This window comes from Trichosurus vulpecula, chromosome 3 (genome assembly GCF_011100635.1).
Source record: "Trichosurus vulpecula isolate mTriVul1 chromosome 3, mTriVul1.pri, whole genome shotgun sequence".
Lineage (NCBI taxonomy): Eukaryota > Metazoa > Chordata > Mammalia > Diprotodontia > Phalangeridae > Trichosurus > Trichosurus vulpecula.
Window position 1 is genome coordinate 334317474 of NC_050575.1, and position 21315 is coordinate 334338788.

Genomic DNA, 21315 nt, shown 5'->3' on the forward strand with positions numbered 1-21315 from the left:
CCCCTCCCCTTCGAATTCCCGGCCTTGCTAGCCCGCCGATCTTCCTCATCCTCCTCCCTCCCACCCACCCCCAGCCCAGCTCGCGAGAACGCTTCTCCTGCCTGCGGCACTGGCCCCAGGAAGCGCGTGCGGGACTAGCAGTCAGGCGCCTCGCTTTGAGCTCGTCGGCCGCCGTAGCCCCTGCTAGGGCAGCCCGTGCGAGTCCGCTGGAGGAGGAAGAGAAAGGCAGAAAGAATCGGATTACAAGATGGCGGACTTGTAGTGGTTACGGCGGTAGCGGCGGCGGCGGGAGAGCAAGCGAGCGAGCCCCCGGGGGGGGGCCTTAGGGGGGTGGGCGGAGGGAGGGTGGGTGTCTATGAGCGGGGGGGGGAGGGAGGGGAGACGGTGAGAGTTAGCACGGACGTGGGTGCCGGGAGCTCGGTAGCTGTGGCCATCCCTGCGTGCGACCGCTCCCCGGAGCCATGGTGAACAGGGGCCTGTCCGGAGCCGTCGCCGCTGCCGCTGCGTGCTCCCGGGACTGAGATACTCGGACTAGGCTCGCGAGGAGGAGGCGGTGGCGGCCGGAGGCGGGCGGGGGTGTGCAGTGGCCAGCCACCATGTCGGATACGCGGCGGCGGGTGAAGGTGTACACCCTGAACGAGGACCGGCAATGGGACGACAGGGGCACGGGGCACGTCTCCTCCACCTACGTGGAGCGGCTCAAGGGCATGTCGCTCCTGGTGCGGGCCGAGTCAGACGGTGAGGATCCGGGGGCGGCGGGGCTGGGGGAGGGACGTCGCCTGCAGCCTGGGGGTGGTGGGGCTGATTTAGGCCCCAGGCCTCCCTGCTTCCTGTTGAAGAGCCGTCGCCTTTATTTCTCCTCATATCCCCGTTGCGGGGTCCCCGGTTTACTGCTAATTAGCAGCATCCTGGGCTCCGGGCCCCGGGACTGGGTATTACCTCCCACGCCAACCCCCCAAGTCTTGGTTGTGAGGCAGAAGGGAGGAAGTGACCAAGAGTCCCCTGCTTGCAAGTTCGGGTCCTGTTGATTTTTTTTCCTCGTTGGTTTTGTTTATGGGACGGGTTATAAAACTTCAGCTAATAGGAAATTCCTTTTTTTTTCCTAAGCATAGCTCCTTCTTTACCCACCGCCCCAATTGCCACCACCGACAGGTGCTGGGGAAATCCAAAAGCCTGCACGGGCCTGGTGTCGGTTACTGCACACTGTTGCCACGATACATGCACACACACGCACACACTTAGGTCTGAGGTAACTCCGCAGTAATCCTTTGTGGAGGCCGCGAGCAAGAGGATCCTTTACCCTGAAAGCAGGACAGACACCAGATCAGACCGTGTGTAAACTCGCATTCATTGATTTGTAACCCAAGTTGTAACCTTGGAAAGCGTAGAGCAGTAATTTGCCACCTTTGATTGTAGGATCGACCAAAATGTGAAGCTGTTAGGGAGAGAAATTTTAAATAAACCTTTGGCTTTTTTCTCAACTCGGCACTCACCTGCTTTGCCTTTTATTTTAAATAGTAAGCGAGTTCCTCCAGAAAAGGCATTGTTTCATTCTTTGTATCTGTATCTCTAGTTCCTGGTACATAGTAGGCACTGGAGTAAATATTTTAAATAGCCACAAAATTCTGCCTGAACACAAAGTATTTCAAGTTTTGTTCTTATTGGATGAAATGAATAAATGAAATATTGTAATTTTGTATTGAGCTAAGATTTTGTTACTGTAGTGTGGTGGAATGTTAATGTTATTTTTTTTCAACTTGACCCAAAATAGTCATGTGGGATTTAAAAATTTTTGTTTCAGTCGATTATTAATTGTCATTTGGTTTCCTTAATTTTCTCTCCTGTTTCCTTAAGGCTGGACTGAGATGGAGGTGTGGGAAATAAAGAGTTGTATTTTAAATTAAATGTGTTTCCTCAGTGTGGAGAGAAAATGTGAATTGGAACATATTTCTTTACTTCAAAACAGATGTCTAGTTGGCTGAAGAGTCATGAGAATTTTTCATGTGTTGTGAATTTTTATTTGTTTTATTTTGGTTTTTAAAGTTGAAATTTTAAATATGTTATTCTTGTCACCTTTTAGGGTCACTACTGTTGGAATCAAAGATAAATCCAAACACTGCATATCAGAAACAACAGGCAAGTAGTTATTTTTCATTTAGGATTGCTCATTAGATCAATATAGTATCCATTAGGCACAGATCATGAAGTTTTCTCGTTGATGAGACAAAGTGTGTTTCCTAAACAAAACTACAGTTACCTTACAAGTTAAAAATTCTTTCCACACACAGAAAAGTGAAACTTGTGTTTGGTTATAATTTGTGAAAATGTTTTATGTTTTTATTAGGAAATGCTGGTTTTTCAGTGTTATTGCTGGTAGAGCATCTCTGTATCTAGAAGGAAGTTTAAAGGATTTTGTTTAAATCAAAGAGAATCTGTTGTGTGTGTGAAGTTAGATTCTTTGAAACAAGCAAGATTGAGGTTTACAAGTGGCAGCTTTTAAATACCATTTTAAGGTATGTTTTTAGTATACTGATAGGAGGTTACTTTAAAAATGTGTGTATTGCTGTTCTTCATGTTTTGTATTTGATGGTGAAATAAGTTATTTCATTTAGGAAATGAGAGATTTTCCTTTAAGTATGCTATTTATTTCAACATAATTATTTTTGAATCTCTGAGAGTGGCTACAAGGATGAAAAACTTATTTTGCCTGTGTGTCTAAAGTAACTCTGATATGGAATTTAGTTTTAAAAATCTGAATTTTAGAATACCATTTAGCTTGCAATTGTCTTTTAAGTTTTCATACTTGATTAGAAACATTCAAATGGTATGTGCATTGTAATGGAAACATACTACAGTATGAGGAAAAGTTGTATGAATAGTTGAACTCAATGAATTTTCTTCTTTCACTGTTAATTAATGGATTGTCAGAAGTATTATATAATTTACTTCTCTGTTCCTCAGTAGTTAAATATTTTAGTGGAATTTGTTTTTCTTAAATTATTTAAATTATTCTTACAAAGAGCTAGTTTTTTAAAATATTGTTTTGTATTTTGCTCAGGAGGAGAATTACTGTTAAAATTTATTTATGATTCTGTCCCCACTCACATTATGTTCTACCTATACTAAATATGTCCTTTATCTACCAAGTCCTTTACATGTTGTCTTCTCTATTACAATATAAGCTCCTTAAGGGCAGGAACTTTGTCTTTTTCGCCTTCTTTTGTATCCCCAGTACTTTAGTATACTGCCTGACACATAGTAAGTGCTGAATAAATATGACTTAATGGTCTGATGGTTCTCTCTCCACCCCCTCCCCCTTGTTTGTGTGGCTGTAACATTGTTTGAGACCTCTGTTTAAAGAAGGAAGGTCACATGTTACAGAGATGGGTAGATGTTGACTTGATATGAGAAAGATCTTCACAGCAATTAGAGCTGTCCAAAGATAGAGGTAGGAAAAACTTCCTAAATGTTCCAACTGTCCAAAAGTGGAATGGGCTGTCTCAAAAGGTAGGGTGTTCTACCTCCTTGGACATTTCAAGCAGATACTACTGGACACTGACTTTTGGATGTGTTATGGTGGGTATTCCTTTTGTGTATGAGTTAGTCTAGAGATGGTTTCTGAGGTCCCTTTCTACTCTAAAAATCTGTGAATTTCCTGTCTCTGCAAATCTTGTAGTGAAAGCTAGATGAGTACAAGATAGAGGAGAAAAGATAATTGCTTTAGACACAGGTTTGAAAGATGACCTCCAAGTTCTCTTTCAAATGGGAGATTCTGTAATTCTCTCCACAACCGTTTATTCTAACATTCATCTTTGACTAGCTTCATCAGGCTTTAGTTATTGAAAATGCTGGGAGGATAGCATTATGACAAGGCTTATAATGTAATTCCATAGCATAGGCCTAAGAATTTTGTCAAGCATATCAAAGTCCCAGTAACGTCGTAGAAGTGCCTTTAAAAAGAAATGTTTAATATATATTTGTATCTAATATGGCTGCTATAGTGAGTTATCTAGAATTTGTATTTGCTGTTATACTAATTATAAATAACTGCAGATTAAAGCTTTGATTCTTTCTCCTATATTGAGGTTGGAGGAACTACTTTTTTATACTCTAGGTTATATATTATCTGGAAAATCACTATTTTCTGTAAATGTTTTTATTCTTTTATTTTAATGTTTCAGTGGTTCATCCATGGATAATTTCTTGCGTCTCATTTCTGTAGCACATTAAGGTTTCTTTTTACATGCTTGCAGATTAAATCTTTTAGATAATCACATACTAAGAATATTTTTATCAGAAAACTCTAAGTGAGAATTTGATAAAATCTTGTCTTTTACATGTAAATGAAGCTCTAGTCTACATGGGATACCTTGTCTTGTAAACCTCATGTACTAGAAAATAGTGATTTTTTTTTTGTTAAGTTTTACTTAATTTCTTTGAATTATTGTAATTTTACCTCTTAATATTCTTAAGGTTATAAAACCACATCACAAGGTTTGCTTGGAGTTTTCAAAGACATTAGTATTTTCAGAGTTAAGGAATTTTTATATTTTTTATTTCTCTTTAATTATCACCTTTAAATTATTAAACAACAGTTTTGCACAGAAATCTTCTTTTGGATTTACAAATGATACCAATCTATTCACTAGTTCATAAGCAATTTTAGCTATTGTTATATCACAGTGGATGTTGAATGTAGTAATAGCTCATTAGCAATAAGGATATTTTCTTTTTTTTAATGTTGAAACATACAGAAAAGTAAATAAGTAAATGTTTAGCTTCTCTTAAAATTACAATTGAAAATTAAAAAAAAAATCTGTATTTTGACATAGGTTAGAATTGTAGAATTTTGGGTTTGGAGTGATGGATGAATGGATGTGGACCTTTGATTTCACTGGTATTAGGAATTTCCATCATGGAAACTTCCTCCAGTCATGCAGGTCAGCAGCTGGTCTGAAACTTAAAAGGAATGGACTTGGGCATCAGGAGATTATGACTTGCCCAGGATCACACAGCATATATGTGGTAGTCAGCATTTGAACCCTAGTCTTTTTGACTGCAAGGTTGTGTCACATTGCCTTTTTCTTTATTAAAATGAATTGAATTTTGGAGGCGGGGAAGAGGGAAAATGGAATTTAGTGTTCTTTGCTACCTATCAAATTCATAGGAGGCTATAATGCTCTGAGGCATTATTAACAAATTGAATTTAACTAGTTTTTTTTTTTCATTTTTAAATGTTTGATATACTTGTCTATCGAAGATGAATCAAGAGGGAATAGGCCATAGTAACCAAAGAGGTCTTTCCACTAAAGGAAGAACTTTAGTGAGAAGAGTTGTTTAGAAGTATTGAGAGTTGTTGGACACTATGATATACTTTTTAGGACATTATTAAATATCTTGATTTTTAAAGTAGAATAGAAAATGATTTTTTGGCTAGTTTATGTGAAGTTATGCCTGGAATCAGAGATCTGGACGGAATTGACCTTTTGAGGACTGTACTATACCTATGTGATACTGTTGTTCATAATCAAAGCTTTTTAAAGGATTGGAGACTGGCAATGGCAAGTGACATTTTCCTCAATTTTAAAGATAGAACACATGTCCCAGAAAGCTAAAATAACTTGACTGTGGTCACATAACTTTAGGCAATAGTGCTCCTCCAAAAAAAACCCACATATCAACTCTCAAGGCTGAAGAACAACCATAAAGCAGGTTTGGTCAGTCTCTTTTTATGTTGCTCTGTCAGTCTAAGGGACAGTAAAAGGAAATGGGAATAGCATAGGTGAGAGGTTCAGGACAAAGGATGATAGTCACCACAGGTCAGCATTTAAATTGTCTGTTGCCTAAGACTTAGCTCCGGATGTGGTTGTCATGGTTATTGGTTATTCTCATGGTTATGGGGGAGGGGGAGCTGTGGGGATACTTAGGCTGGGTAAGTAGCAGGTAATTGCTTTCGTGGCAACTCTTACTGCCTCCACCTGCCTTTGCACAGGCTATCCCACCTAGCTATAATGCACTTCTTACCCCTCCCTCTTAGAATCTTTGGCTTCTTTCAAGGCTAGACTCAAATGCCACCTCCAATGGGAACTTTTCCTAATCTGCTTAGTTTTAGTGCTTCCCAAATTTATCTATTTAAATGTTGCATCTGCCCACTTCTAAGAATGTAAGCAAGTACTTTTTTATTTTTTTAACCTTTTGGTTAGGAGTTTTTGCTAAGGTGCCAAAATCTTTTCCAAAAGTCTGACACACTGTCCCATCAATACATTCAGAGACTGGGAAAAAGTGACATTGAACTTAGAGAGGACATAGGGTAAAGGGGTAGTAGGGAATAGTTTTCATTTTTTTTTTCTATCTGTAGCAGAGCACCTTGCAAGTAGCAGATGCTTAGTGTATAATACATGTATTAAATTGAATAGCATTGTAGTATGCACTGCAAAAAAAATAAAATTCCTCCTTATACTAAGTAAGCTTATAAATTGGTTGGGACATCTAAAGGTACTAGAAAAAAAATAAGGAGGCAGCATGTAAACAGATACCAAATGTTATTAAGAAATAGGAATGACTTTATATAAATGACACCATTAAGATTAAAATGAGCAATTTAGGCATGTGAATCTCTGTTAAAAATATTTTTAGTATGTATGTACCATTTCTAAGAGAGAAATAAAAATATAACCTATCTTTCCGAAAGTTATGATCTTAATAGGGAAATTGTGGAGGAAAGAGGAGAAAAAAAGAACAGCACAATGTGTGATGGATTAAATTGTTGTAAGTGCAATTGAAATTCAGAGGAGGAAGGGGATTGATTATAATCTGGGGCCATCAGGGAAATCTTCACTGAAAGATTTAATTCCTGTAAAAAAAGGGTGAGCATGGACAAGTTATATGCAGAATTGGTGATGTAGTGACCTAGAATTACCACCAATGGGAACTACGTTGAGAGTCAAAACTAGTTGTATCAAATGATAGACAATACACATACACGTGCGCGCGCATAACATACCAAGCTAAGACGTCAATAATCTTGAATTTGTAGCCCTGGATATGCCATAAATTAGCCATGTGACCTAGTCAGATCTCAGTTCCCCTTTCTGAGCCTGAATTCTTCATCTCTAAAATGAGAAGTTGAATTGATGATGTGTAAGCCCTCTGTCAGTTCTGACATTATGTGATTTAAGGACTTAGGTTTTGTGGGTAAAACATAAGCAGACTATAAAGAATTTTGGATATTGGGAAGTTTGGGCTTGATAATAAATAACGTGGAATTATTGTAGGTTCTTGAACACAATAAAAGTTGTGTTTTATGAAGTTAATCTGGCAACAGAAAGCAGAGTGAATTGAAGTGGAGAGCAGCGTGAGAGAAGAGAGTACATGGAGGATAGAAAAGCAATTAGGCTATTTCAAGAATTCAGGGAATCAAGTGATAAAAAAAAAAACCTAGATTAGGGTGGTAACAGTTGGAATGAAGGATGAAAGGATATTTCAAAGGAAATCCTTAAAAGAATCAACTGATTTTTCCTGGTTGGTAGGGAATTAAAGACAACCTACATGATTGAGATTGGATGTGGTACATATTCAGAGGAGGTGGTGAAGATTGGTATAGGGAATGTTATGTATGAAATCAGGGAAAACAGAAGTCTCCTGAATGCAACTGGAAATAAGGAACTAGAAGTTGGAGTGGAGGCTGAAGATTTTAGGAGTCAACTACACAAAAAAGTTATTTGTAACTATAACAAGATGAACTTTCTGAAGGAATAAATGTGTAGTAATTGATATTTGTCTAGCATTGTAAGATTTACAAAGTGCTTTTATCTCAGGATCTTTAGAAGTAGGTAGGATCAGGGAACTTGTTCCGTTTTGTTTAATGAGGATACTCAGGCTCAGAGAGGTTAAGTGACTTAACCACAATGATTACATAGACCCAATTACTATTTTACTCCAGATCTAGAACTTTTCTAATCTTTTTAGGGAGAGTAAAGCAGAAAGCCAAAGTCTAAGCCTTGTGGGACTGCTACATTTAGACATCAGAGTAAAGAATATTTAATGAAAGAGATGAAAGTAGTGATCAGAAGGATAGGAGAACAAAGAGAGCAGTCAGTGGACATTTATTAAGTACCTGCTATTTGCCAGGTACTGTGCTAAGTACCAGATGTACAAATGTGAAAAAAGACATACAGTCCCTTCCCTCAAGGAGTTTACAGTCTGATGGGGAAGACAACATCCAAAAGGAAGCTGAAAGAGGGGGTAAGGGGTGATGCTGGAAGGGGACATGGTGGAAAGGTTCCAAAGTAATGCAGCCAGGTGAGAAATGAGATATTTGAAGCTGAACTTCCTCCTTAAGTGGAAGTTTTGAGGTTGTATAACCCAAGTGGTTATCTGATTCGCATCCTCTGCATCTCAAGTAGAAGCTCAACAGAAGCAAATACTGCATCAGGTGGAAAAAGAAATTAAGATAAGCCTTTGTATTTACCTAAAAAGAGATAGTTGGTGACTTTAATAGTAGAATACAAGGATTAAAAACCAGGTTTTAGGAGTTCAAGCAGGAAATTGGAGTAATAAAATGAACAGGCCAGATAGTGAAGGGCCTTAAAATTGTGCCATGTGAAGGGAAGTTGAAAAAATGAAGACTGTTCATCCTGGAGAAAAGAAGACATAGGAAGGATATGAAAACTGCAAATACTTGAAGAGTTGTCAGGAGAAAAAAAATTAGGATTGTTCTCTCTCTCCCTAAAGGGCCTAACTAGGATCACAAATTTAGAGCTGGAAGAAGAATAGGCAAAGGTTTCTAAAAGGCAGAGTTAAGGTTATTGTGGGGGGGAAATGCTTTACCAATTAGAGCTATTCTATCCAAAAAGAGAATGGACCACCTTTGGAGGTGGTGAGTTCTCTGTCACTGATGGTCTTCGAAGACTGATATGACCACTTGTTTTGTGTATGTTTTACTGGAGTTATCTTGATCAGATATGGTTTGGAAGCCTCTGATTCTTAGCCTGTGAAGTATAGACAGTGTAAGTAGACTGTAAATTTTAGCTTGAGGAGTAGTTTGGGTACCTAGAGTATAAAGAAAATTTTTGTTTGTTTTTAAAGACATACATGCTTTTGAAGGTAGGAAAAACCAACACAAGGAGACAGATCAAAGATACCAGATAACAGGCATATACATAGGAATAGTCCCCAGGAGGTAGAAAAAAAGCACATATAATGAGGAAAGGGAGATATTTTTTCATAATCACTGAATATTAGAGAATGAGACTTAAGACTTTTGGTACTACTCACTCTTTTACAGCTGGGGAAATTGGGTAGAGAGCTCTGACAAAGGTGAATCAGTGAGTTAATATCCTAATGGGGTTGAGATCCTTGATCATCTGACATCTAATCCAGTATTTTCACTATACCACACTTACCTTTCTTTTTCTGATATTGGCAGAAATTGAAAGGAAAAATAAATAGAAATTAATGAAAAATGTAAGATTTTTGGACAGATAGTCTCTTAACTTTCAGAGAATAGGCAACAAGGTCATCCACTAAGATCAAAGTCGATTAGATGGTAGGAAGTTGTGAGTGATAGTCTGTAATATTTTCTGCGGAGAGCAGGCTAAGGAATGGATAAAAAGGGGTTGCTGTATACTTGCTAAGGGTCAGGTTGAAATTTAGCAGCATGAATTCATATTGAATAGATCTTCATGATTCTCTCTAGCTGGGAAGCAGGAGTGAAAAAAGTCCTTGAGTTTGGGTCAGATGGAAAAATAATATTGCAATGCTGTCTAAAGTGGTTAGGAGAAAATGGCCCTACTCTTCCTGTAGAGAAAATAAGGCGATTTATTTATTTTGTCATTTTAATATTCACAAGTTTATGGGAAAAACTACTTCCCTTGGAGGAAGACACACCTGAGTGAAGTGTCATCCAAAAGAATTTGTAGAATTAGATAAAACTGAGATGAACTGAGCTGGGGGAAAAGTTGATTTTTTTTTTTATTAAGCTGAGGACCTGTCTGTCATCTCTATAGAGAGCTAGAGGAAATGGATAGGAAATAAGAATTTAGAGGATAACCCAAAATGAAGTAAGGGTTTGAGATCATCTAATTTTAGCTATTGTAGACAGCTGATACTATTCAGATAGGTTCTAGGGAAAGATGTTGTCTTGATAGGCTACAGGGTTACTAGGAAAATTAAGTACAGATGCTAGCTTAGAATTAAGGTAAAAGAAGTACAGTTTCACTGAATGGTAGAACCTCCCTTTATAATTGATTAATTACTATGCTTTAGCCACACCAAACAAGTCAGAGAGAAGTGAGAGATGAGAAAAGAGCTTCCTGGAATTCCTACCTCCCCCAAAAGAGCCAAAGGAAGCAAGCAAGATTACCGAAAATCTAGAGGAGGATTTTTGGCAAGCCAAAAAGTGAGCACCTTTTCTTATGTAAGGGGTGCAGTGAGTAGTCCAGGTTCTGAAGGAGAAAAGATGGCTTACAGAACAGAAGGAACTAGAAGATAAATCATAGGGAGCCATACATGAAAGTAAAGAGTAGGTAGGATTCAGATTCTGGGAATGATTTTACCAGAAAATTGAATACCTTATTTTAGCGTACGCTTCAAACTTATTTTAGCATATACTTCCAATCGGTAAGGAAAAAGAACTGGGTATGAAGTATTCCAGTGAGCTGTTCCAGCCAGTCTCATCAGTGGCTAACATTGAATCCAGGAACTGTGTTCTTATAATGGCAAGCAAAGTGGGACTTTGCTGCTGTTTTTTCTTTTGGAATTCTTCTCAGCACTAAGGCAGTCAAGTGTCTTTAATTGAGTTTTGCTTTTGTTTGAATCAAGAGTCTTTGATGACCTGCTTAAGTCACAAGAAAGCCTAAGTCACGTGAGTTTGAGTCACATGGTTGTGACACCCTCTGACCCTGAAGAAGTGTGTATATAGTCTGAGGTTAGCATTTTGCTTTGGGGGCTCACTCATTGGAAGAGTGTTCTGTGACTTGCCCAGACAAGACTCTGGGTAGCCATTAAGGAGTGAGCCCCTCCCCAACCTTGAAAACCCAGATGTTGGTGCTTCTTCACACACTCTCTCTTTCTCTCCCCCCCCACCCCTCCCCACTCTCTGTCTCTCATAACTATGTATGTATTGCTATGGACAGACAGAGGCCCTGTCTGCTGATTTGTGTTATTTGCTCTTTATATTATTTCTGCTTGTAATTACTGTTTGTGTTTTCTCTGAAGTTCAGGGTGCTGACTTTTTCCCCTGAACTAAGTGAGTGATATATGTATGTTTAATTAAAGTGATATTGTAAGCACCTTAAAGTTGCTTTCCTTAGAAAAGCGGATCAAAGAACCTGCGCTAGCGGCCCTCTTGTGTACTGGTGTTGTTCTTACACTTCCACAGTAGCTGCTAGTAACATTGTTGTTACAAAATGACATAGTCAGTAGGATATCATTTACATTGTATAGAAAACTTTAGGTTAAATAGAAAAGAGATAAGAAAAACCTCTATTGGGATATGTATGAAAATTCCTAAGAATCACTTTGGACAAATATTACCTAAACCAGGATTAGCAGCTCAAGGAATTCCTGTATTGGCTGGAGTGATAGATTCTAATTATCAAAGAGAAATTATGACACTACAGAATTTGGGTGAAGAATCTGTGCTAGCAGCTCTCCTGTGTGCTGCTGTTGTTGGTCTTGCACCTTGATAGCAGCTACCAGTAACATTGGTGTTATATATTTCTCAGTTTTTGTGAATTTATTTTATATTTCCAATAATTTCTTTTTGTTTATTTATTTATATATTTTTTTGCAGTGGGAGGGCAGGGCAATTGGGGTTAAGTGACTTGCTTAGGTCACACAGCTAGTCAGTGTGTCAAGTGTCTGAGGCCGGATTTGAACTCAGGTCCTCCTGATCCAATAATTTCTTAAGAGTTCCTTTTGAAAAACTTTAGCCTTATCTAAAATGGTCTAAGAATCTTTTCCTACCCCTTACCTCCAATGCCATTGTCACAATAGTTATAAATCATGGGCCCCCACTAATCAAGTATTGTCATTGCATTAACTCTGAAACATTTCTTCACCTTAAGGAGTCAGTATATTGTCGGTAGATATTGTGAGAATGTAGAAGGGGGAAAGAGGTAGGACCCAGATATGGATAAAGGTCCCTTTTCATCTCAGCTAGATACAAGGTGTTCCTAAAGTCTGTACACATATGCAAAAATGCATATTTTCAAGAAATTAAATGAATGAAATTTTCAAAAACATTATATTTAATTGGAATGTTAATAAATAACACCTTCAATATGATTTCCATCATTTGCGATGCAAAGGTTGATGTGCTTTGCAAGAGTCATGTGAATTCGATGCAGTAACTCCATGTTGCTGTCATTTTTAGCACATTCACTCTTTATGCTTTCAATCAAGTATGTTGCATCTGTGATTTTCATTGAGTACACCTTCTCCTTTAGTATATCCCAGAAAAAGAAGTTAAGGGGGCTAAGGTCTGTTAATATTCCAATTAAATGAAATGTGGTTGAAAATTTTTTCCTATGTGTCCAGATTTTAGGGACACCCTGTACAATAGACAGTAGTAATAAAGATATCCACAAGTTAAGAGAAAAATCCAAAAAAGAAGCCATTTGTCCATGGCCATGTGTATATGTAGTTTGTTTAATAAGCAAGAGGAATTAAGAGAGGCTAATGCAGGGAAAGGAAATTGACCTTATTAGCTGTGTCAGTGAGACTTGGTGAGATGAGACTCATGACTAAATGCTATTCTTGAAAGATTTACCATATTCGAAAGAAACAATGTAGGTAAAGCATTGGTGGAGGGGCAAGATAGCATAGTATATTAAGAAGCTATACTTATGTGAAGAAATTCAAGAACCAGATAGCACCAGACAACATTTGGGTTAAGATAACAAAGACAGAAACAGAAGTTCTGTTGACAGTGAAATATACTACTGGTAACTTAGAGAAGAAGTATCTGAGAGTTTGGAAAACAGATCATAAGACTGGCACAGAGGCATGATATTAAAGTGTAAGAGGACTTCATTTAACTGGGTGTAGGCTAGCATGCACTGTCCTTCAAAAATAATGGAACTTGTAGTATCTTGATGGGCATTCATGATAATATCCTTCAAAAGGTAGCAGAACAGACCAAGGTCTTAGTCTCACTAGAAAGTAGGAGTTAGTTACTATATTAGAAATGACTATTCAAATGTGATAATATTTGTAAAGTTCTCAGCACAGTGCCTTGGCATATAGCAGGTGCTACATAAACGCTTATTCCTTTCCCTATATTTCATCTTAGAATTTGTGATAGGTAAAAAGAGGGGCATAGTCTTTTACCCTATATTTTGGGAGAACAAATTTTAGAGTTGAGAGAGAGGTTGGGTATGATCCAATGGCTTAAAAGTAAGTCTTAACAGATAGGAAGTTCTCAAGTGTTAATACATTTAAAAAGACTTTGTGAAAACTGTAAAAAAAATTTAAAAGTTTTGTTGTCCTTTGTTTTTATACTAGTGACTTACCTTTAGTCACCTTTCCTCTCCCTACTCCCTGCCATGAAGTATTCAAGGAAAACTTTAAGAGGCGTGATGGCCAAATCAATGTCAGATTGGGAGGAGGGTGGTGTGTTTCATCATCATTCTTGTACTAAGATTGGTTGTTATAGTTAATCAAAGGTAAACTGAATTTTAGTGTTTTCATTTACATTATTTTAGTTATTATATATATTTTTTACTTTGTTCAGCTTACTTCACTCCATATCAATTCATACACATTTTCCCAAGTGTCTATAAGTTCTTCATATTTGATTATGAATTTCATTACCTTTGTTCGGTATTTCCTAGCTGATAGGCATCCACTTTGTTCCTAGGGTTTGTTTTGTTTGCTACCACAAAACTTGCTGATATTAATATTTTGGTATTTATGGGACCTTTCATCAACTGACTTAGATTTTAAAGAGAATGAAAGATGAAAGGAAAGACACTCAATAGGATGATTTTTAAAATTGTCCTTTTAGAATAGTGTCTCGGAATGCTCTTAGTATGATGAGGATAATGAGAAAAACTGAGGACAACAAAAAAGGGGTTGTAATTTTTTTTTTTAAAGGTGTTTTATTTATTTTTAGTTTACCACACACGGTTCTACATAGTTTTGAGTTCCAGTTTTTCTCCCCTCCCTCCCCAAGACGGCATGAAGTCTCATATAACTGTCATGTATAACTTCGCATTGAATTAATTTATGCTCTAGTCAAGTCGTGGAGAAGAATTTTGACCAATGGAATGAATCACGAGAAAGAAGAAACAGAACCAAAAAAAAAAAAAAACAAAACAAACAAGAAAAAAAAAACCCAAAACAAAAACAAAAGAGAAGCAGAAAAGGCGAGCATGTAGTGTGCCTCAGTCTGTATTCAAAATTCTCAGTTCTTTCTCTGAATGAAGATAGCATTCTCCATCGTGAGTCCCCTGGAATTGTCCTTGCCCCTTTAGGTTGCTGAAAGAAGCGCAGTATGTCAGGGTTGGTCCTCACGGAATCCACATATCTGTGGCTGTGCACAACGTTCTCCTGGCTCTGCTCCGCTCACTCAGCATTATGTCGTGTAGGTTTTTCCAGGTTGTTATGAAGTCTGCATCATCCCCATTTCTTATGGCACAATAGTATTCCATCACCTTCATATACCACAGCTTGTTCAACCATTCCCCAATTGATGGGCATCCCTTTGCTTTCCAATTCTTGGCTACCACAAAGAGAGCTGCTATAAATATTCTTGTACATATGGGTCCTTTTCCCGCTTGCGTGATTTCTTTGGGATACAACCCTAGAAGTGGTATTACTGGGTCAAAGGGTATGAACATTTCTATAGCCCTTTGGGCATAGTTCCACACCGCCCTCCAAAATGGCTGGATCAGCTCACAACTCCACCAGCAATGCAACAATGTTCCAATTTCCCCACATCCTTTCCAGCATTTATCATTCTCCTGATTTGTTATTTTAGCCAATCTGACAGGAGAGATGTGTGGTATCTAAGAGTTGTTTTGATTTGCATTTCTCTAATCAGCAGCGATCCAGAGCATTTTTTCATATGCCTGTAGATAGCTTTAATTTCTTCCTCTGAAAACTGCCTGTTCATATCCTTTGACCATTTCTCAATTGGGGAATGGCTTGTATTCCTATATATTTGGCTTAGCTCCCTGTATATTTTAGAGATGAGGCCTTTATCAGAGATACTAGTTGCAAAGATTTTCTCCCAATTTTCTGCTTCCCTCCTAATTCTTGTTGCATTGGCTTTTTTTGTGGGGTTGTAATTTTTAAAGCTACATTATAGTAAAGAGGGGACTGACATTGATGGGACAATGATAAAAGATAGACATGAGAGAAAGCATGTCTCTTCAGCTCTTTGTTTTTCTTTTCCTTGCTGGGGAGAATGATCTTTGGACTGGAAGGGACAGAACAAAAATAGTAATATACAGTTGAAACCCAGGATAAATACTGGTAAAAGGAGAACTTTTTGCCCTTGATAAATACAGATCGTCAGGCCTAGTCTCCATCCTAAAGTACTAAAAAAAATTAGAGATTTTATGTCAGTGATGATTATGAAGAACTTGCAAAGGTATCCATAGGATTAGAGAAAAAGCAGATAACCCTATTTAAAAAAAAAAGATGGAATCTACAAACATTAGGTCACTGAACTTCATTTCTTATAAAAATTCTATTAAGTGTTGTTAAAGGGTCTGGATGATGAACATATAGAAAGAAGCTTTGTTGTTCCTCCTTCATTTTTGAAGAGGACCAGTGAATGACATTACATGGGAGATGACTTGCATGTGAATTGAATTTAAGTGAGTCTCTTCCTGACTCATCCAAGTCCAGTGGCAAAACAAAATTCAAGACAACAGGTGATGGCCCAGGATGTAATGGTTGATCTTGGCATCTTTGTTTCCTGACCGAATTCTTAGTTCTAAGAGCTCCAAAACTGTTAGATCAAGGACATTCTGCAAATAATAGTTTGCTTAGATTTTAGCAAAACATTTAATAAATTCTCATGTGCTGTTTTTGTGATAAATGATGAAGAAATGTGGACTACAACATAATTCATAGTTGGTAGAATGATTTATTCTGCTTAATTCTAGAAATTCTCTGGAGCAGTGGGTGGAAATTGTGAGGAAAATAGTTTGGCTTGATAGAAAGAAAAACTTCTTATTGGATCTCCCCATAGAGTACTGTGGTACAGTTAGAAATTCTTAATCTCTAAAATGAGAGAGTTGGAGTAGATTATCCCAAAGATTCTTTTCAGCTGTTAATCTTTGATCTAAAAGGCTAAATGACCTTTTCCCCTCCGAGAACGTCAGACTAAATCACCTGAGGGCCCTTCTATATCTACAGTACCGGAGAGGGAGAGAATGTTACCTTTTATATGTGGGCCTTTTTTTTTTCCTCCCTATTCTTGGGATTACATTGTTAGGGGGAACTCCTTAGGGTGTAAATTCCCTCTAGTCACACAGGTCAGATAATTTATCTGTTTGACTTTGGGGCAATTAATATTTTGCCCAAGGTCACACATTTAATGTGTAACCAGCAGGATTTGAACTACACTGCAGTGCCTTAAGTAGCTCAAGACTGTGTCTATGGACAGAGTTTCCACTGTCATTACAAAAATGAAATTATAGGACCGAATATTCTCCTTGTGTTCTCCTATCCACCCCTCCCCCACACAGAGAACACTATCTTTAATAATAAAATAGCGTTGTAAAAATCTCATTTAGAAAGGCCTTTGTGATATCTCTTCTCATACTGTTTCCAAGGACCAGCATTAGCAAAACTACCCTTTATTCTTCTCTGAATTTTTTCTCTCTCCAGTTTTTATGGTAGTGAGATAATGTTTAAAAAATGTCAGTCTTCTCATTTATTTCCTGCTGGACTTGTAAACTGAGGAAGTAAGTAATGATGTTCCAATGAAGTAGAAACAGTTTTTGCTATCACGAAGCAGGCAAGAGTGCCACAAAGTAGTTAAAAGCAAACTGCCTTGCATGTTCAGTAGTTTACTGTACTTCATCTTCCTGAGTATTCAGGATAAGCATAACAGAATTCCCCATTGTGGTTTGGCATATTCCTTATGTTAACCTGGCATTCTTTTCCTTAGATGACTGTTTTTACCAAACCCCATGAAATATTGAAGCTTGCAAAGGTGAGGGTGAGAAGAGTAGATTATGTGTGGCTACATGCTGTTAAATAATGTTGATACTATGTAGTTTATACCCTGGAAGAGCAGGCAGCTGGGGGCGGAGGGGAGGGCTAGAGTGGCATAGGTAAGTATAGTTACTCTTAATAGTAATAAAAAAGGGTGCAACAGAAAAGTTTAGGTCCAAAACAATCCACCTACACATTCAGCCAATTTGAGGTTTATCTGTATTAAAGAGCTTTTGGATTGAGGAGAGTTGCTGCCCATTATTCATACCTTAGTGTCTTTGGCTTTGCTGTGCTTATAAGATAGCCTCAGTGAATGTGCTATCACTGGCCATATGCCTTTTACATGACCCTCCTCAACTCCTTCATTTTTATGTTATGGATACTAGTAACCTCCAGAACCTGTTTCCCACAAGTGCTGTTGTAATTACAGAAATTACCCCAACTTTTATAGAATGTTGCTAATTAAAATATTTTCGTGTTTAAATGTTTATTTTTTTTTTATTTTGTCTGGGGATTTTATTAGTACAAGGAATTCTTAGTAGGAATTCCTCCTCCAGTACAAATCAGGAACTATTCTAGAAGCTATATAGTCTTTATATAAGCTATATAGTCTTTTTTTTTTTATAATAATACATGTCCAAGTAGAGACTACTTGGTAGTTTGGTAATAATGCTACCTTGTTGTTTGTAACTAGTGCCCAAATTAGAGGTAATGCAAGGCAGGCAGATGCCTAGGGTGCAACAAGCAAGGAAGCTTAAGGCTACTTATTAACATTTTTTTTTAAACTGCTTGTTTTTAATGCCAAAAAATGAATAATAATAGTAAATGTTTAGTTCTTTAATGTTTACAAAGCACTTCATATAAATTATCTCATTTGGTCGTCACAATAACACTTTAAAGTAGATGCTGTTATTCCCATTTTACAGATGAGGAAACTGAGGTTCACAGAGGTTAAGTGACTTGCCTAATAAGTGTCTGAGACAGGATTTGAACTCCAGTCTTCCTGATTCAGCCCAGCACTCTTATCTCTTGAGCCGCCTCTTGGCAGCTGTAAAATTCTGCTGTAGGTGGGCATTAAGGTATTTCTTTTGTGATAAGTTAGGTCTTATGTGCTAGTGTGTAGGCCTTAAGCCATCATTCAGTTAACAAAGTTAAATGATATAAAACTTTTCAAAGGACTTTCCCATTTGCTATAAAGATCCTCACAACAATCCATTAAGTAGGCAGATTGCAATTCACTGATGTTTTGTAGGCCTATATCTGTTTTAATTTCCTTATCAGTATTGTTATGATAATTGCTAACTAGGTAAACTGTTGAACAAAGTTGGTTTGGGGAGGGGGTTACTTTTACATTTTACAAAAGATCACAGGATTTAGAACAGGAAGAGACCTAGATAATCTAGTTCAACCTCCTCGGTTTAAAGGTGAGGAACCTGAAGCTTATGGAGGTGAAGAGACTTGCCCAAAGTCATGAGCATTATGTGGAAGGGCCAGGATTCAAATTCAGTCAGGTCTTCTGAACAAATGCCATGCTCTTCTCACTAAACTGCATTTCAGTATTCTTTCTGTTTATCATTAGGGTTTTTTAAAATGAAATTTTAGGTAACAGAATTTTAGGGATAGGAACTAGATATGTTATTCTTTTGTATAGAGAACTCCCAGATAAGGAAACTTCATTTATGAGTGCAGGTTAAGTTCTCTTGAGACCTTGAATCTTAAAAAGTTTCTTAGAACACTAAGAGGTTAAGTATAGCCAGTTGGCATCAGATATGTGTCTTTCATTTCCTAGGCTACCTCTTTAACCGTTATGCCCAGCTGCTTCTCTTTTTTTTTTCCAGCTGCTTCTCAATGAAATTTTTGCCATGTTAAATTATTTTGCTCATTTTATTAATGTATTCTGTAGTAACTGAAATGTTCTAAACTTTTTTTTTAAAGTCTCTTTTGGTTTTAAATCTAGTATGAGTGTGAACATTTTTATAGAAAACTTGGTAAGTGACCCAGTTAAGCCAGACTGTTTGGAGAGAATGTAAAGATATGACTGGAATGAGGAGCAAAAAAAAATAATGGATGAAAATTGGAAAAGATCTTTCAGTATTTCTGAATAAAATTTTTCTCTATCAGTACTGGATCCACATGCATTTCAAGATAAGCATTACTGTTCCTTATGTGCTGTATGATATTGAACTAGGGCTAAAGAAAATAAAGGTGAGAAGAGCAGTTGCTCTAGACCCTAATATATACAGAGGAGTAAGTGCTGAAAGGAACATAATTTTGAAGTATCAGTTCTCATCTTACACAAAAGAGGAAGTAGATCTCAAACACTTTGGGGGGAAAAACAGTCCTAAGAAAAGAGATAGAGAGAATATTAGTAAATACCAATCCACTTGTTTAGTGGGCTTGAAGATTTCATTTCTTTGAAGTCTACAAGAATATTAAAAATATTATCAAAAGCGCAGTGAAGATAGGAGAATTGAGTGGGCAGTTTTACAAATGTATATTCTTCAGCAGATTGCTTTTTCATATTAATATGATAAAATTGACTCAAAGGTACAGAGAATCACTACATAGGACATGTCAAACATGACAACTAGATTTAAAACTGAAACTCTGGAAGCATCACAAGAGATTTTTGAAAGAACTACCATCCAATTCAGTAAATATTACTTACAATATAATTTCAGTTACTGTTATAACTGATAATGCTATAGTGAAGTTTAACTACTCTAATTCATGGTATTAAAGCAGAAGTTGCAAAAATGAGGATTACATTATTCCAAATGTAAATTTATTACCTCTGTGTTCATTACAATTTCATCCTGGACCTCTTTGAGGTCCAGAAAGAGACTGAAGTGAGTAGATAGTTCATTGCAGATGTGATCAAAAATTCATAGGTAGTGGAGATGGAGCTAAGATAGCAAGAAGAATTGCAGTGAACTCTTTGCCCCTCCTTCACAAAATTCCTCCAAACAGATCTCAGCAGCACACCAGACTGAATCCTACTAGGTGAATCCAAGAAAAAGTCACAATGAGTCAGTTTTCCAGCCCAGATTAACATAAAGAGATGGAGAGGTTTATGGACACTCAGGACATGGGGTGGCCAGAAGCAGAGAGTACTCCAGAGCTGGGAGAAGCTGTGTACCAGGGCAAGAGGAGGACCCAGACCCATACTGAGACTGTACAGGTGACCAGCTGGCAGCTTTGTCATCTACTATCCAGACCTGGTTCACAGATCCATGGCGGACTGAGAAAGGAGCTTCCTCCCAGGGGTAGCATTCTGCACTAAGAAGAGGTCATGAGTCCTTGATGACCTGGGTGCTCTTTGTCCAGTAGGGAGGAAGTTCAGAAGCAAGCAGCATTGGTGTGGCTCAGATTTTAGGAGCAGAGTAGGGTAGCAGTTACAACTTCCATCATAGTTTGAAGCCTGCAGAATAACAAGGGCAAGAATCCCAGACCAAAGGGAAGCTTTCAGTTGTGTAACTCCTAATGAGCAAGGCTTTCCAGCTGGCTGATAGTGGCTGAACCCAGGAGCAGTTTGCTGTTGCTTGAATCAGGAAGCCAGTGATCAAACTTTGCCCGGGATCAGACCTCTCCAGGAGCAATGAAAGCTTGCAGGTACCCAACCTGATAGCCTAGAATAACGCAATACTCAATACCCCTGAGAAAGCAGTAGTAGAACCAGCCCAGACATTCCTTCCAGAAGTACACAGCCTAACCTTAATATCAAGTGTAAAGTCAGAAAGTAATGTAGAAGAATGAGCAATCCAAAAGAATCCTACCATGAAAAAGCTATTATGATGAAAGGGACACTCAAGACACAAATTCAGAAACAAAATGACTCTTAAACATCTACAAACAAAGCCTCAAAGAAAAATACAGCTTAGGCCCAAATTCAACTAGAATTTTTACAGAGATGAAACAGGTTTTTTAAAAATTTAAAATATTTTGAGAAGCGAATTGAGAATGATAGAAGAAAATGGAAAAGAAAAGCAGTGGAAGAAGGAATTGGAAAGATAACAGCTTAGCATAAGAGGTACTAAACTTTGCCCAAGCAACAGACTCCATGAAAATTAGAATAACCCAAACAGAAGCCAATGACTCCATGATACACAAGAAATATTAACAATAAAGTCACAAGACTGA

General features: G+C 37.8%; 1 protein-coding gene across 2 annotated transcripts in view; it reads left to right on the forward strand.

The window, feature by feature from the left end:
• The first annotated feature begins 343 nt into the window (after window positions 1-343).
• PPP4R3B (protein phosphatase 4 regulatory subunit 3B) overlaps window positions 344-21315 on the forward strand; it is an 81117-nt gene continuing 60145 nt past the window's right edge. The window contains exons 1-2 of one of the 2 annotated variants that reach the window (XM_036749029.1): window positions 344-738; window positions 2081-2136. In XM_036749029.1, the coding sequence (XP_036604924.1) occupies window positions 597-738; window positions 2081-2136 (198 nt within the window). In that variant the 5' untranslated portion in view covers window positions 344-596. The remainder of the gene's footprint in view (window positions 739-2080; window positions 2137-21315) is intronic. The other variant, XM_036749031.1, reaches the window with a different exon arrangement.